The sequence below is a fragment of the Syngnathoides biaculeatus genome, chromosome 15 (assembly GCF_019802595.1).
Source record: "Syngnathoides biaculeatus isolate LvHL_M chromosome 15, ASM1980259v1, whole genome shotgun sequence".
NCBI classification, from domain to species: domain Eukaryota; kingdom Metazoa; phylum Chordata; class Actinopteri; order Syngnathiformes; family Syngnathidae; genus Syngnathoides; species Syngnathoides biaculeatus.
In genome coordinates this window covers 21,396,078-21,412,929 of record NC_084654.1, presented here as the reverse complement: position 1 = coordinate 21,412,929, position 16,852 = coordinate 21,396,078, and the positions used below count along the sequence as shown (strand labels likewise).

General features: G+C 48.7%; 2 protein-coding genes across 4 annotated transcripts; one reads left to right on the top strand and one right to left on the bottom strand.

Annotated features, from left to right (window-relative positions):
* The first annotated feature begins 86 nt into the window (after positions 1 to 86).
* plekhd1 (pleckstrin homology domain containing, family D (with coiled-coil domains) member 1) lies at positions 87 to 12,297 on the top strand. Of its 3 annotated transcripts, none has more exons than XM_061843755.1 (14): positions 87 to 2,009; positions 2,957 to 3,184; positions 5,070 to 5,163; positions 5,241 to 5,330; positions 5,430 to 5,506; positions 6,484 to 6,575; positions 6,672 to 6,724; positions 6,815 to 6,909; positions 8,037 to 8,130; positions 8,238 to 8,482; positions 9,227 to 9,359; positions 9,437 to 9,581; positions 9,654 to 9,797; positions 11,025 to 12,297. In XM_061843755.1, the coding sequence occupies exons 2-14, from the start codon at positions 3,030 to 3,032 to the stop codon at positions 11,195 to 11,197; spliced, it is 1,590 nt and encodes a 529-aa protein (XP_061699739.1). In that variant the 5' UTR covers positions 87 to 2,009; positions 2,957 to 3,029; the 3' UTR covers positions 11,198 to 12,297. The 3 variants fall into 3 exon arrangements, with proteins under 3 accessions (XP_061699739.1, XP_061699738.1, XP_061699740.1); XM_061843754.1 differs by having other exon boundaries at positions 90 to 2,009; positions 2,974 to 3,184; XM_061843756.1 differs by lacking the exon at positions 87 to 2,009 and having other exon boundaries at positions 2,033 to 3,184.
* ccdc177 (coiled-coil domain containing 177) lies at positions 12,055 to 16,641 on the bottom strand. Its single transcript, XM_061843753.1, has 3 exons — positions 16,513 to 16,641; positions 12,930 to 15,559; positions 12,055 to 12,310 (listed from the first exon to the last, which is right to left on the bottom strand). The coding sequence occupies exon 2, from the start codon at positions 15,551 to 15,553 to the stop codon at positions 13,241 to 13,243; it is 2,313 nt and encodes a 770-aa protein (XP_061699737.1). The 5' UTR covers positions 15,554 to 15,559; positions 16,513 to 16,641; the 3' UTR covers positions 12,055 to 12,310; positions 12,930 to 13,240.
* Between the last annotated feature and the right edge of the window lie 211 nt (positions 16,642 to 16,852).

Sequence of the window (16,852 nt, the reverse complement as noted above, 5' to 3'; positions counted from 1 at the left end):
AAAAAAAAAAAGTCTCATGCTCTCACTTTGCTTAATAAGCACATCAAATCCTAATTTTTTTTGTCCATCCATTTTGAACTATTTTGGTGATATTTTGTCATTTGGGGGGGGGGACCTCCCTATGAGCACGTGTTGCGAAAAGCAGCTTTCCGAGTGTCGTTTAGTGTGAGCGGGGCCGGGATGGCTAAAGCCGCGGGGAGGCGGATTTGTGTTGTCACGTTCGGTTGCGGCGTCCTCTGCCGGTTCCCTCGCTGTTAAATGTGTCGGCGCTGCTTTAAATCTCGGATGTGTTCATAAAGTGGTGGCGGGGGGGTCGTTAATGTTGACGGCTCACCGTTAAGAACATTATCTGTAATCTGACATCTCACACATGACGTATGTTCAAATGTGCTCTACTGTGTACCGACACAGCTCCGACACCCCCCCCCCCCCACCCCCAACCCCTTTTCTTCCACACATTATAAATTGTAACCCGGTGAGACCAAATTCTTATCGCGCCAAGGCACCAATTTTACACAACAAAATACTATCCTTAAAAATATGCCTGTATGATTTAAAGCCGCGGTGACATGCACACTTTTGATATCAACGCTGCAATTACTTAAATTAATTAAAAATGATTGTCGTGTATTTGAAAGTAGAATACTACAGAACGGTACTTAAATGCAAGCTAAGAATGATGTGCCTGGATGTACAGTAAAGCCTCGGTTCTCGAACGTCCCCGTTTTCGAACAAATCGGTGTCCGAGCGAAAATTTTGAGGGTTTTTTTTTTTCTAGTTTTGAAACGAAAATCGGTACTCGACCCCCCCCACACACACACACACACACAACCCGGAAATAACATATTGGGCGCGGACCAGACCGACGGACCCACGACACGCTTTGTTGTGAACTCCCACACTGCTGAAAATTTTAAACTATACATGTATTTCTACTATGCCGTTTATTTTCAGGAAAATCCTTAAAAAAATACTTTTAATAAGCCAAAAGTTTTAGGCTTGGAACGCATTATTTCTTTTTACATTCATTGTAGTGGGGAAACATCGATTCGGTTTTCGAACAAATCACTTCTCGAGCCGTTTTCTGGAACGGATTGCGATCGACAACCGAGGCATCACTGTACTTTGTTTTTCTAGTGTCCGTGTCCCACAAGTGGTACTTGAGTCTTAGCAGACTTTCAGAATCATTCTTCCAATGCTCTGCGTTACGGCCGACCGATTCTGGACCGTGTTTTCATGTTTTGTCTGACACCTTCTGAATTTGGTTCTGACACATGACCTCATGTTTTATAATGTGTTTTGTCAGTTCTACTGCACGTTGCGACCCGTATTCTAACACGTTATGCGCCAGATTCTATTTGTAGTTCTTCTTAACTGAGTTCCGACCCGTGTTTTCACGTGTCCTGACAATATGTTTTGGCCCATGATGGCAAACAGGACACGTTCCGATATGTTCTTGCACCAGGCCCGTATCATCCCTACTCGGACCTTTCTTTTCAAATATTTCAACTTGTTTTGGCCCATTTTTTTTTTTGGTATCACAGGACAACACACTGTTTGTTATGGCCCGTATGATGAAAATGTTTTCTTATAAAGTTCCCATCCTTGTTCCTCTGACCCGTTTTAACACGTCTGTTCTCTTTCATCCAGTATGCATATTCGGACACGTCCTTTTAGCTGGCCCGTTTTTACTAATATTCTAACAAATGTTAAAAGAAGTTTTCTCGTACAAATGCTCTGGCCACATTTTGTCCCCTGTTCTGACCCGATGTCTTCCGCCATGGTTTTGTATCCAGTAACATGAATGTCCTGAGTCTTCCATAAGTTTTTTTTTTTTTTACATTTTCTGACCCCTGTTGTTTGTTGTTCTGGCCCGTTTTCATGTGTTGTAATCCTTGTTAGTACCCATAATACGACCCACGTTGTCCGATATTCTGATCCCTGTCCTGACCCTTTTTGTTCCGCCAGAGCTTCTAGGTTCTGACCCATGTTTTCATAGATTTTAACAGGTATGTATCAATGTTCTGACCCATCTTGTCCAATGTCCTCCCTGTCTTGCTATCTCCTGCTAGGCGGCTGCCGCGTTATCTAGCGCACAGCAAAGCATTTCTTTATTAGAAGCAGTTGTATGATAATTATATTCGCAATTATTCCTACATCGCCCCCCCCCCCCCCGTTTATCCTACATTTGCAACCACGTTTTCTAGAGCAGAGCAAAGGATTCTTCATTGCAGGCAGAGCAAAGCATTCTTCATTGGAAGGAGATGTATGATAATTCACAATTATTCCTACATTTCCCCCCTGTTTATCCTACATTTGCTACCACATTTTCTAGAGCAGAGCAAAACATTCTTCATTGCAGGCAGAGCAAAGTATTCTTCATTGGAAGCAGATATATGATAATTATATTCACAATTATTCCTACATTTGCTACCACGTTTTCTAGAGCAGAGCAAAGCATTCTTCATTGCAGGCAGAACAAAGCATTCTTTATTGGAAGCAGATGTATGATAATTTTATTCACAATTATTCCTACACATTCATACCCATATTTTCATTTCTTTGAACCCGCGTGACCCATCCTGCCCCATCTTCAGATGTGTTCTGGCCTACGTTGTGACCGGTGTTCTGACGTCTTTTGGACCGCGTCGTGAGCTCTAATCTGAGAGTGCAGGTTTTTAGCCTCAGCCAGTCTATAATGCTGCTCTTAAACTGCTCCCGTGCAGTAATCTGAAGCGCAGCTTTTAGCGGCTGCAGCCCAATCGACTTTCCACCATCCATCCCCAACTCTGTCATCTCCGAAAACCCCTCCCCGCCTCCCTCCATCCCGCCTCCAGCTGATGAGCGTATTGGCATCTGCACTCTTCCGCCTCGCTGACTTATTGAGGATTTGTTAGCTAGCGTTGTTGTTTGCAGCGGGTTAATTGTTATCGATTATCTTCTCTTTCAAATGGAGTCACGTATCTGATTCAGTTTCCAGCGCCTCCCTCCTGGTCTCCCTCCCTCCTCCTCCTCCTCGACCGGGCGGGATGTTCCCGTCCTCGTCCAGAAGCTCGACGTTCTCGCCCTGGTCGTCCATGGAGCAGTCGGATTCGGAAGCGTTGGACATCAGCGCCAAGGTGCAGCTGCACGGCGTCCTATGGAAGCGACCCTTTGGGCGGCCCTCAGCCAAGTGGTCCCGCAGGTCAGAACTTTCCGGGAACATTGACAACACTTTTTATTACTATGTTTGTGCTTTAGAATCAACATATTACAACCTGCTCTCCCTTTTGTGTGCAATTCGTGACAATTTTAGCTGTAGCCGTGTCGCATAGTTGATTTTACATCATAATTGTCAATATAGAGAGTGCGCTGACTTATATAAACTCATCATCCTGGTGACATAACCGTTAAGGCGTCACGGATAAGTCAATTTCCAGCGCGCTCTTTGCGATCGTTTGCGCATCTGAAGGTCAGAGCGTGCGTTTATTTATGTGTCCATTGGCGTCATGCAGGCCGGTGCTTGTGTTAGCAGGTCAAAGGTGACGTGTTTATAGAAAGATGTCGCTAATTTAATTCATGAAGTCAGGGGTGGCAAAATCATTTTTGTCGGCTGGCCACATTGTATTTACATTTTCCCTCAGAGGTGCCGTTAGGACCGTGAAACCGCCTCATTGTATTTATGAAATTTATGAACGAGCTTTGGAACCGGAAATCAAACCTAATGGGTTTTCAACTATTGTTCATGTTTGGTAACAAACTGCATCAGGGATCCGCGCCGAGCCCCTTCCTGTTTGCGGCAGTAATGGATAGGCTGGACGGACGAGGTTAGACTGGAATCCCCTTGGACCACCATGTTCGCAGATGATATCGTGAACGGCAGTGAAAGCAGGGAGCAGGCGGAGGAACAATTCGAAAGATGGAGGCACGCACTGGAAAGGAGAGGAAAACAATATATGTGGGTGGATGAGAGGGGCGGAGGAGGAAGAGTGAAGCGATAGCGAGGGTAGACGACTTCAAATTCTTGGGGTCAACGATCCAGAGCAATGGCGAGTGTGGTAAGGAAGTGAAGAAACGGGTCCAAGCGGCGTGGAACAGTTGGCGGAAGGTGTCTGGTGTTCTATGTGACACAAGAGTCTCCGCTAGGATGAGGGGCGAAGTTTATAAAACAGCGGTGAGGCCGGCCATGTTGTACGGATTAGAGACGGGACAACAGGAAGCAGAACTGGAGGTCGCAGAAATGAAGATGTTGATGTTCTTGCAGGTTGGATAGGATTAGAAATGAGCTCATTAGGGGGACAGCCAAAGTTGGATGTTTTGGAGACAAGGTTTGAGAATTAGACTTCGATGGTTTGGACATGTGCAGAGGCGAGAGAGGGAGTATGTTGGTAGAAGGGTGCTGAGGATGGAGCTGTCAAGGAAGAGAGAGCGGGCGGAAGACCAAAGGGAATGTTGATGGGTGTTGTGAGGGAGGACATGAGGACCGTGGGGGTTAGCGAGATAGGCTTAAATGGAAAAAAGATGACACGTTGCGGCGACCCCGAACGGGACAAGCCGAAAGGAAAGGAAGAAGACGTTCATGTCTAGTCACACAAAAATACTTATATCTCAACATTATTATTTCTGATGCATGACAATTTCAAATTTTTTTTGTCAAAATTTGTCAGAAGAATCATGGAAGTTGACATAAATGAGTTATCTTTGTGGGCCACGTAAAATCACGTGGCGAGCCGTACCTGGCCCCCGGGCCTTGCGTTTGACACCGGTGCATTAACTTGAGTGGAAAAGTGTTCGAGCAGTATGATAGGGCAAAAAAGTACAGTAGTGAGCATGGAACACATAATGCATACAGGTATGTTATTAAAAACTGCTCCAAATATTATTTTCAAATATTTTTGTTCCTACAGAGTAAAAGCATTAATTTTAGCATGTCTTATATACAGAATGGATGTTTTATAGTCATCATATTAAATGTGTAATTCATTTTATGCGGGGAAAAAAATGGGTATTTTAAATTTAAACAAATAATTCCATATTTGTCTTAACAGTGACTCTTTTTTTTTTTCTTTTTCTTTCTTCGTCGCGCAAAGATTCTTCGTGATCAAAGACAGCTTTTTGCTCTACTACGGCGAGAGCGAGAAAAGGAGTTTTGAGAGCAGCAGGATCTTCAACATCCACCCCAAGGTCCACTTCCGTCGGTGTGGGTGACCCCCCGATATGCGCTCACTCATGGTGCCAATTTATGTTTCCGTTCTGCTCAGGGAGTGATCCCGCTTGGGGGGTGCGTGGTGTCGGCCACGGAGGACATGGGGATGCCCTTTGGCCTCGTCATCAGCCTGGAAGACTTCTCAGTGAGCGCTTCAGAGTTCTAGTCACGGATTCCTTTTTTTTTTTTGTAATGTATTATCGTACCTGAATTTGATTTTTGTTTTTGACGTTTGGGCAAGCAGGGCACCATCGTGGTGGCCGCAGAGTCCGAGGACGAGCAGCTGCATTGGATGGAGATGCTGCAGGAGTCGGGCAAAGTGTAAGAAAGTCTGAAAGTTTTTTTTTTTTTGCAGCGGTGCCTTGAGATGTGACATCGGTTTGGTCTGTGATTACGCTCGTAACTCAAAACAGATGTTTCTCAAAGCATCTTACCCATCGAAATGAATGGAAGTGCTATTAAACTTTTCTAGACACCCCAAAAAAGGAAAATATCATTCTATAGTATTATAAATATATGTAGTAAATTGTGTATGTGTTGTAATGCTCCTGTTGTGCCCAATTTGACCACCTGGGGGCAGTAGAATATAGCCGTATGGATAGTCATAGAGGCAGCATGGTGGATCCAGTCGGTGAAGCGTTGGCCTCACAGTTCTGAGGACCCGGGTTCGATCCCCGGCCCCGCCTGTGTGGACTTTCCATGTCCTCCCCGTTCCTGCGTGGGTTTTCTCCGGGTGGGGGCTCCGGTTTCCTCCCACATCCCAAAAACATGCAACATTAATCGGGCACTCTAAATTGCCCCTAGGTGTGATTGTGAGTGCGGCTGTTTGTCTCTGTGTCCTGCGTTTGGCTGGCAACCAGTTCAGGGTGTTGACAGCACTCCTCACGACCCTCGTGAGGATAAGCGGTAAAAAAAATGGATGGATGGAAGGATATAGTCACAGCGGTCAGCAACATTCTGTATTATTGGTCGTTCTTCGCAGAGGATAAAGAATATATGCTATGGAGTTTTTTTATTTTATTTTTTTTTTTTTTGTGTTATCAATTTACGTTTGTTGTTCCATTAAGTTAGTTGACTTTTAATGCAAAGTTATGTGATTTTATTGTTTTTTTTTTTTTTTAAATACGTGTGCAATTCTTTTGAATGTTTACATTTGGAAGAACTGTTTTCTAGCTGAAAAACTGTTTGCTTATTGTGAAAAACTCGCTTCGGGGCGCGCGTACCGCAAGGCACCGCCGTACCTGATTTTGCACTTTGGGGGATCGCTTGTAGTTTTTTTTTTTTTTTTTTGTGCGCAGCACGTGGAAAAACGCTCAGCTGGGTGAGGCCATGATCGAAAGTCTGGAGGCGCAGGGGCTTCAGCTGGCCAAGGAGAAGCAGGAGTACTTGGGTAACGAGTGTGGGGGTGTTTTTGTTTTTTTGTGTGGGAGAGGAAGCGTTTTTTTTTTTTTTAAGGACTTTGCGATCCGCTGCGGTCCTCCTGCAGATAAGCTGATGGAGGAGACGGAGGAGCTCACGCACCAGCGAGCGCAGAGAGAAGTAAGACTTTTGGGATCCGTTGTTTTTTTTTTTTTTTTTTTTTTTTTCCCCCCCCGCAGCCATCTTTACGTTGCTGTGTTTTCTCCCCAGGAACTGGAACGTCTCAATCAGGTTCTTGAGGAGGAGAAGATGAAGTATGAGGAAGTTGTGCTGGAGCTCAAGGCCGAGCAGGAGCAGATCAAACTGTGAGGATGTCACGCTGGCTGACCCATTTAAAGAGCCCGTCAAAGGTCACAGGTCAAATCGCGGCTTCATTTCGAAATACACGTTTGGAGATAATTACTGAGAACTGTGAATGCTCGTTTTACATGCTTGGTGGTTTATTTACAGTTTTTTAATCATTTATATTCGGTCGACTTGTTAATAACAAGCTCCGTGGGTGTGTCCAGTTTACAAGACAATTGAAATTTTATAAGGACTTCATCAATTTTGGTTTTGTGTGGGGGGGGGGGGGAATCAATTTTGGAAAAATGTTTTTCCACAAAGCCAATTTTGGAAAAACAGAAGACATCAAAATATTTTAAGTGTGTTTTTTTTTTTTTACATAAAGTGCGGCTTTTACAAGATTATCTATTTGGGGCTGAATTTTTTAAAATTATTTTATATTTGTATATTTTGTATATATTACTGTATTTATATTTCTATGGGAAACCTTTCTTTTCAGATGAAACATTTTTAATTTTATAAAATTTTGTTATTTTATAATCTTACAACAGAATCAAATACAATTTTGGCAATGTTATATTTTTGTGGGGGGAAGGGAGAATACAGCTTCTGGCTATAATTTACATTTTTCATTTTTTCTTGTTTTTTTTAATTACACAAAGTAATTTAGGGTTTATCCATATATGTTATGCCTGTATTGTTTGGGGTGTGCAAATACTATATGCTTAAAATCAGATTAGAAAGTGTCTATTAATAAGTCTGTTTATAAAAGAATATGAGAGGGTAAAATTAATTACTTTTGTATGTAGTCTCTTTAACATAATCACAGATTACGCCCCTGTTCAAATGCCGTGTTTTTTGTGATCTAAAAAAAAAATAGTCAAAACAAATCATTCCAAAATTTTGCACAGCTCATGTTGTTGCATAAGTTCGCACACCTACTTATAACTAGGGATGGTTTATCTAGAAGTAACCAATCACCGATCCAACTACTGTAACTGAATAAAGTTGAGATGTTCTAGTACGCTTTTTATTGCCATTGTTTCCTGTGGGGAGAGAAATGTTTATATTATATTGTGAATATTTTTAGAGGGGGTCACTATTAATTCTACTTCTTTGGGCGCCCCCTTGCGTTTTGTTCCGAAAGCGACCTGGACGGCACGGCTCAGTCTCTGCGCGGCGTCGAGACGGAGAAGGAGGAGCTGAGCGGCCTGACCGTCATGCTGCAGAAGTCCATCGAGGTACGTGGCGACTTTGTTGACGCCGACGTAACGCGTTACCCAACGGCGCCGCCGTGACGTCGCTGAAGACCGACGGGGGGGGAAAAAGTTTCTGAATGTTTTCACAGCAACTCTCCCTGGAGAAACGGAGAACTCTAAAGCTGCTGGGGGCCAAGGGGGAGGAGGAGGAGGAGGAGGAGGAGGGTGATGATGATGATGATGATGATAACTATAATAATGATGAGGAGGAGGAGGAAGAGGAAGCGGTTGAGGGCAGGAAGGAGCAGGGGAACCTGGACCTCCTGCAGGATCTGCACCACATTGAGGAGCAGATGAAGCTGCTGCTGAAAGAGAAGGAGCAGGCGGACGAGAAGTAAGAAACGCATATTCATAAAAAAATGTGCACCGTTTATTCATTTATCTCATTCGCTTATTGATTTATTCTACCATAATTCCCGGAATACAGAGCCTACAAGCCTCACGAGTACCTTTGTAGAGGAACTATACCATTTGGTACATACACACCCCGCAGCTGTGTAAAAGCCGCAAGTGCCCACATCGAAACACATGATATTTACAAAAGACGGTACACAGAGTTTAACGCCAGCGCTAATGCTAGCGCCGGGCTAACGGTAGTGCTAGCGCCGCGCTAACGCTAACAGGTTCCGGTCAAAATAAAACTTACCGGTAAATATCACTGAGACACGCCAGTAACACAGCAGCAACAAGCTAGCACAGCGCTAACGCTAGCGCAGCACTAACAGGGCCGGTAAAAGTCAATTCCTCGGCACATATATTCCACCGGTCTCATTCTTACCTTTTCCGCTGGAGTTCCATCCTTGCGGCCGTTAGAAAAAATGCACAAATTAGCCGCGGTGCCGCATAAACCGCAGGGTTGAAAGCGTGTGGGGGGAAAAAAAAAAAGTCGCGGCTTGTAGGCCAAAATTATGGTAAATAACATCATAAAAGTTCTGCTCATATTGAATAGTTGACATTTAAAGATTGAAGTCAATCCAGTACCAGAGGTGCACTGTCGTTCCGTCACCTGCGAATGCTTAAATTCGGTTTTATGTTGAGGTTTTTGGATTATCGTCGACGTTGTTGTTGCCGGTTGCAGGCTGCGCGAGAACCAGCAGCGGGCCGAGGTCCTGCAGCAGGAGCGAGAGTTCTACTCGTCGCAGGCCAACACGCTGCAGCAGTCGCTCTCTCAGCTCACCGCAGACAAGAGGCAGACGGAGGCCGAGCTGCAGGTGAGACGGGCCGGCGACGGCGACATCCGCGATCAACTTTTTACCGCGTTATCGTCGGTGATCTTTTTCACATTCAGGCAGAGATCGAGTCTCGCGTGGAGCTGGAGAAGAGGCTGAAGCAGGCCGAGGAGGCCCTGCAGGATCTGGAAAAAGGCCTGGACTCTCTGGATCGCAGCAGCGAGCGAGACCAGAGGATGAGAGGCGACGTCACCCAGCTGAGGCGTGAGTCGAGCTCGCGTACGTCGACGGCGCGCCTTCCGAACGGCGTCCTGACGTTGCCGCGGCGTCCGCCAGGGTTCTTCGAGGAGTGCATCTGCGCCGCCGAGATCGAAGCCAAGCTGCCGGCCATCATGAAAAACGCCGTCTACCTCCACAAGGCGGCGGCGCGCAGGATCAAGAGCTGCCGGGTCCAGAGGAGAGCCTCTCGGCGACACTGGCGTAAGTCACGCGCACTCAATATCATATTTTTTTGGACATTTTGACTGCGGTAGATCAAAACTAAAGTATAAGATTGGTTTTGTTGTCACCTCCTGAATTGGAGGTGGACTGCAGGTGGATGTGTCGCATTAGAGGGGGGTCAGAAGGTAAATGTTACATTGGAGTTGGACTGTCATGCCTATAAACATTCAAAAATAAATATTACAATGAAAAATACATATGATATTACTCACTTCAATGTCCATACGAAAAAATACATTTGAGAGCGCGTCATCCATGCGCAAAGTTGCGGAAGTCTCGTTCGACATCCAAGCGGTAGCCATATTGCCTGCATCCTCCGTTCGTTACGTCACACCGCGACATTCGCCATTGAAAACTCGCTGTGGTGCGACACGGAAGCTCTTTTCAAAGAAGAAAACATCTCGCAATCGAGTGAAGTGACCGGGGCAATATTACCCTATCGTTTTGGGCCGTATTTAGATGATATGCGGATCACTTCGAACTAACAGACTCCCAGACAGTATGTACGAGCCAGCCTGGCCAAAGACGGGTACATCGACACATTTAGCACCCCTGACTTACATCCGCGGATCTTTTGTTACATTCTGAGAGGATTACGGTCCCGCCCGCCCCCTCCAAACTATTATTTTTTTCTTTAGTAGCTGTATACACACCTACCTGTAATTTGTAACCTACGAAGCTCTCATCCTTCGCACCCGTGCAATCTCTTTTTCACGACGAACCGGGTCTTTTGGAAAAGTATGAAGAGCGAATCCGTCCAGTGTTTGAACAATATCCAGCAATACAACGAGCCGGCATTTTGGCTAACACGAAGGAACAACGAGCTAGCTTCCCGCAGGTAAAACTAATAGAAACAAACGTCCGCCTGAGTGCGCTACTGCACCGTACGTCACTTCCTGCTTCTTCTCGAAAACAAATCCCTCGAGAGGATTTTCACGGCGGGAGTGACAAAAAGCCATAGACGTCAAAATCATGTGAAAAAACGGATGGATCCATTCCGGCTGCCTTTTTTTTTCCAGTAATAACATACTAAAAATCGTGCATTTCATGACAGTGGCACTTTAAATTTTGTGAATTTCGCTTCAGATGTTAAATTTGGCAGATTAAAGGTCTCATACTCATATTGTCCATCAAAGCTGTATCGCCCATGAACGTGTTCACACTGGAGGTGTGCCGATATGAACGCGGAACTCTGTTTTCCTCCAGTGAAACACTCCAAGTCTTTCGCCACGGCGAGCCTGGATGCGGGCGGCGCGGGCGGCAGCATGGAGGAGTTGCGGGAGACGGCGCGCCGCCTCACCTCCGACAGCGGCTTCCGGGAGAGCGTCTACAAGATCATCGCGCGCAAGGACGCCGCCACCAGCTTCGACCAAGACTGACGCCGGGCGGGCTGCTTCCCCCGCGTGGTGGTAGAGGTGACCGTGTTTGTTAAGAGCCCAGGGGAAGCACACCTGTGAGCTCGGAACGTTAATAACCAACATGGCCCACGGTTAGCGTTATTAGGGTTACAATGTAGCGGTTTATTCTAGTAGTTATGCTACTGGGGGTGTGAGTGCCCCTGGAAGTTTAGAGAAAAGAAAATTGCCCCCTAACATCGGTTTGACTGATTGACGTGAATTTAGGTGGACGTAAAAAAAAAAAAAAAAAAAAAAAAGAAGCTCGTCTGAAATTGAACAGGAAGTCGGCTATTTTGGTCTGAAGCAGTCATTTCGACCGAATTCGAGGGCTCGCGCTCGGGAATTGGTCCCAGATGAGCCCCAATCAGAAACAGGTGCCCCGGAAAGTCCGCCGAGAAGCCCGTTTGCCGGCGCTGTCTTGCGTGGGCATAACATGCCATCGAAGTTTGAAGATCATTTCGATGATTGGCCGTGAAAAGGGGGGCGGAGCTTTGAGTGCGCTGATAACTAGTTTCGTGGATCCTCCACTTCCTGTTTTCTTGCCGTGTATAAAAACTACATTTATCCCACTATCTAAGATCCCTGACTTGTTGGTGGTGACATGAACCCTTCATTTGAGGATTTATGTTACCATCAATTTTTTTTTTGTCAGATCTTGTACAGTTTTGATTAAACGCGAACCAAAATGTTCTCTTGTTTTTGTTGTTGTTGGCATAATTTCACAAATGACATAATATGCTAAGAAAAATATGGAACGTAGCGTCCAACGTGTTCGGGGTCAAGACGGGATATTTGGGTCTGAAATGGAAATTACAGATGAGACGAGGCGAAATCCATCATCAAAGAAAAACATTGTTTTATTCTGCATTTGATTGTTTTCTTGCCGCGTCCTGTTTTGAATTGAATTGTCGCCACTCTTGACAAACATGGAAAGAAGGAAGGGTTGGGCGCCTGGGGACAGAAAAAAAGGAACTCCCTTGATGCTAATAAAGTTGTATTTTGATCTTCCCACACCCAAAAAAAACCATTATTAACGTCTTTCATTTGCGTTTGTGCAATTTGAGTGTTCTTCACGGGTTTCATCATCTCACGGAGCTGAAACGACACAAAAAGGGGGAACAGCTGTTAACGTAGCCGCTAACGCTAATGGCTGCCAGGTGTCGACGGGTTTTTGGTCTACGTGATGAACAAACGCTGAGCAGGTGAAAAGCTTCCGCTTTTAATAGGTTACAAGAAATAAAATCCGAATGTGACACAAGGAAAAGCTCTTCCTTCTTTGTGAGCCGAAGAACAGTTTTAACACCTCCGATCTCTTCATCCCATGAACCGGTATGCTCGAAAACGTCGTCATCCTCACGGTTCAGAGACTTTTACCACCCTGCGATGTAACGTTTACGCAAACAGCGCAGGGTGGGAAAAAGCATTTGAAGCCCCCGCCCCTTCTGTAAAAGCAAATCTTAGTCTGGTGTCAGGCGGCGTAGGGTCCGATCGATGCGACGAGAACGGAGGTGTCGATTAACTCTGTCCTGCCCTCTAAAAAGCACATTTTGATCAACGTGTACCGTGTCTTTCATTTCAAAACTCTGAAAAGTGTTCAGATACCTTTTCCCGCAACTAAATGCCCCTTTCTTTGAGGTAATCTGCGAAATAAGAGCGGGTTTAAATCTTCTCACCTACATTGGAACCAAGAAGAAGAAGAAGAAGAAGTGGTTACCTTTAGCCCTTAGCTTGTGTGCGGCCGGCGGAGCGTACGAGGAAATGAGGACGACGTCTGGTTAGTCGTCGTCTGCCCTGGAACGGCTTTTTCCGGAAGCATTTCTCTTTTTATGTGGTCTGTCCTTTAATGCTACCCGCCTGCCTGTGGGACTTCTCGTTCAGGAGTCCGGTTGGTTCTCATCGGAGATGTCGGCACAAAAGAGGGACGGCCGTAGTCGGTGACGTTACGTAAGGGTAAAATGTTTTGGGGTTTTTTTTTTTTTTTTTTTAAGGGGGGGAAGAGATAGTTGAAGTATCCAAGAACTGGTCCTATTTGTCATCCAGGCCGGCTTTGAGCTGAGCCTCCAGGGCCATCTTGTCGAAGGTGCGGCCGTTGGTCTCCTCGCGCACTTTGTCCCGCACGTGGAAGGATGCGCGCGCCACCGAGCGAGCGCTCTCCAGCACGGCGCGCTTCTCCTTAAAGATCTGCTCGCTCTTCTCCAGCTTCCGCTCGATGGACTGCAGCAGCTCGCGCCGCCGCTGGCGCTCTTCTTCCTCCACGCGCTGCCGGTTGAGGCGCTGCAGCCGCTCCTTCTCCCGCCGGGTCTGCACAACGCGCTGGGCCCTCTCCTTGGCGCGCTCCTCGGCCAGCTGCGCCGCTTGCCTGGCCCGCTTGTCGGCCTCGCGAGCGCGGGCCTCCAGCTGCCTCTGCTGATCCCTCTCCCGGGACTCGGCGGCCCGGCGGGCTCGCAGGATCTGCTCCTCCTCGCGCTTGGCCTTCTCCCGCAGCTCCTGGCCTCGTCGCTCCACAATCTGTTCATAATTCTCCAGGGAGCGACTGAGCTTCTCCTGCGCCGCCCGCTTGGCCTCCTCGCACTCCTCCTGCTCGCGGCGAGTGATCTCCTGGATGAGGGCGGCGTGGCGCCTCCGCTCTGCCTTGTTCAGGCCCCGCCGCTCCTCCTGGGACTGGTGCTCCCTCTCCTGCCGCTTGAGCTCGGCCATGGTGAGCTTCTCCTTCAGCAGCAGGCGCTCCTGTTCCAGCACGGCCGCCCGTTCCTCTTCTAGGGCCTTGAGGTTCTGCTCCTGCAGAGACTTCTTGTGCTTCTCCTCACGCGCCGCCTGCTGCAGCCTGTGCAGGCGGTGGCGCTCCTGCCGCTCCGCCAGTTCTCGCCACTGCTTTTCGCTCTCCTCCGCTTGACGCATCTTGGCGGCGGCCGACCGGCGCTCCTCCCGGCTGAGCCGCCGCTGCCGCGAGGACACCTGTGTCTGCCACAACCTTTGGCCCTCCTGCATCGCCCGCTGCTTGTTGCGCTCATCCTGCTCCCGCCGGAGTTCCTCCATCCTCCGCTCGCTGTCCCACTGCAGGTGGGCCACGTAGCGGGTCTGGCTCATGATGTCCTCCTCCTGGTACCGGGCCAGCATCAGCGCCGCGATCTTGCGGTCGCGCTCCGACACGGCGTTCAGGCCTCGTCGCTTCACCTCTTTGACGATACGCTCCACCTTCTGCGTGGTTTGCGGCGAGTGGCTCAGGTCTCCTAGGCTGAGGCTGCGGCCCATCAGGGAATTGAACGCGGCCAGGGTCCGAGCACGGGGGCTGGACCCCTTGGCCCATCGGTCCCGCGGCCCCTCCCAGCTGTATGACGAGGCTCCGGACTCTGAGGAGGTGCAGGTGTTGGTGTTGGAGGTTGAGGAACAGACGGGTTCCGTCTTCCTCTGCAAGGACTCCATGGAGTGGCTTTTCGCACGCACTTTGGGGTGAAAGTGTCCGTTGTGCTGCAAAAACAAAGCCCCTGCGACGCAATTCGGTGGCTTCGACACCGACGGCGTCAACGTAGACTTGGCTCTGATGAAGATGGGAGCTTTTGCTGCCGGTCTGGGGAGCGTGTTGGAGGCCTTTCCCCCAGAAGACTTACGGACTACCGGCGGAGCACAGCCTGACGCCGGCCGTGGGGTTTTGCCGGCGGACTGCTTCGGACATGTAGAACCAACTTTGGTGGGTTTAGACTGGAGAGATGGTCCTGGTTTGGAAGCTGAAACTGAATCTGGATCTGAACTGCAGGGGTCTTGTTTAGGAGCCTGGGCGGAGACTTTGTGCTGCTCCAACGCCGAACCGCAACTGTTGACCGCAGCCTGCATCACCCGCCGCTTCTCCTCCCTGACAATCCTCTCCCGCTCCTCCCTGCAGTGGCGCAGTTTGGCATGACGATCCCGCTCGTAGACCTCAAACAGACCGGTCGCCACCCGCATGGAGCGACCGGGCGCCTCGCGGGCGAACTCGGAAAGCGGGCGGGATAGCAGCTCCACGGGTTTGACGCCGCAGCGGGCACAGGCCTCCAGCGAGCGCGGGCTCGTCAACACGTAACGGCTGCCCTCGGCGGCCGGGGAGTCGAAGTTGTACAGGTCCAGGTGCAGCTTGGGTGACGCATCGCCGCCGGGTTCCGGAGGCGGCGGCGCCGGAGACGCGGCGTGGCACGGGCTCGGCTCGGAGCTGCCGCTGGGGGGCGTCAGGAAGTCTCCGGTGTCGCTTTCCTCCTCTGCGAGGGCGCCGTCCGCCTGGTCCGGCAAGCGTCGGTCTCCTTGCGACGCCGCGGAGGCCCCCAGCTGCGCGCCGATGGACTCCTCAGCCTCGGAGGGGTCCACCATTGTCGGCTAAGATGGAGGAACAGGAACAGGGTGGTCAGCGGGGGGAGCGGAGGGGGGGTTGCACTCCGAGGTGCACGCATGCGTGCACATGTGCATCCACTCAAGTGATTCTTTACAGCAGATGGGACTTTTTTGCCTCCCGGGATGTGACATCACACACACAAGCCTCCATCCTGTAACAGAAGCTCTATTTTTGGACGATTTACTAGGCCAAGTGATTTATGAAAAAAAGGAGATATGAATTTTCCCCCACAATTTTAAATCGGTGGACGTCCATATCATACAGACAGCTAACACGAGGAATGTTATGATTTCAGACTGTCCCTCAAAGCAACACGTGACTCCCAGAGTGACGGTTATTGATCGATATCAAGTTTTATCCATTTTCTTTGGCGCTTATCCTCACAAGGGTCGCGGGGAGTCCTGGAGCCTATCCCAGCTGTCAAGGCGGGGTGTACTAATGGGTACTACTGTTTCTAGGATGTCAAAAGAGCCCAAACATCAAGAATTAGTGGTAATTTTTTGTAATATTTTGGAACGGATCGTCACCAAGTTCCGAATCCGTGCATGTAGCGCATGAAGCGGACACACGTGACCTCCTCACATCAACGGCGGAGACCCGCAAGTCGTTGAAGCTCCACCAAAAGCTTTGGAACCGCCCGTAGCGACGAAGCTCAACTTGTCGAAATGAAATTTGAAATTGAACAGAAAATGTCGGTTTTGTCCCGAAAACCCCAAAAATAGGTGAACGGGCGGCAGTCGAACCGCAGCTATGCACGTGTTCAATGTTACACGTTCCCATTGAGCAAGGCCTAGCGGAGAGATTGGCGGTACTAGAACCTGCTACAACAAAACGAAGGCCTCGGACCCCCGCCCACACCCCCATTCCCATTCCCTAGAGAAGAAGAGTACACGTTGCTTTCGCATGCTCCAAATCTTAATTTCTGACTCGTGCTGACCTGCCAATGCGCAAGACGTCACTCGAAGCGGTGCTTTGTTCCTCTCGAATCCCTCCAGCGGGCCTCGTCCGCCGCATAATAACATCAGCTGGCGCTCGGCTCGCCCCTTCCCCGCCGCCTCAGCATCACGACACCCGCGCTCATCGGGCGGGCTCGGGAGTCGATGGTGCCGAAGTGACTCCACCAAAAAAAAAAAAAAAACCTTTTTTTTTTTTTTTCAAATTCAATTTTATTTTCTAAGATGCTATGAAAAATCGTCGCTCGTGCTGCGGCATCCCGGCCTCAGCCTCCGCGGTGGCCCCGCCTGCTCCCGGCGCAATCCGCTCCCGACATTGACGGC

Coding starts and splice junctions, on each gene's coding strand:
- plekhd1 (XM_061843755.1), top strand. CDS start 3,030: ATGTTCCCGTCCTCGTCCAGAAGCTCGACGTTCTCGCCCTGGTCGTCC. Junction 5,331..5,429: donor TCAGCCTGGAAGACTTCTCA/GTGAGCGCTTCA, acceptor TTGGGCAAGCAG/GGCACCATCGTGGTGGCCGC. Junction 9,360..9,436: donor AGACGGAGGCCGAGCTGCAG/GTGAGACGGGCC, acceptor TTTCACATTCAG/GCAGAGATCGAGTCTCGCGT.
- ccdc177 (XM_061843753.1), bottom strand. CDS start 15,553: ATGGTGGACCCCTCCGAGGCTGAGGAGTCCATCGGCGCGCAGCTGGGG.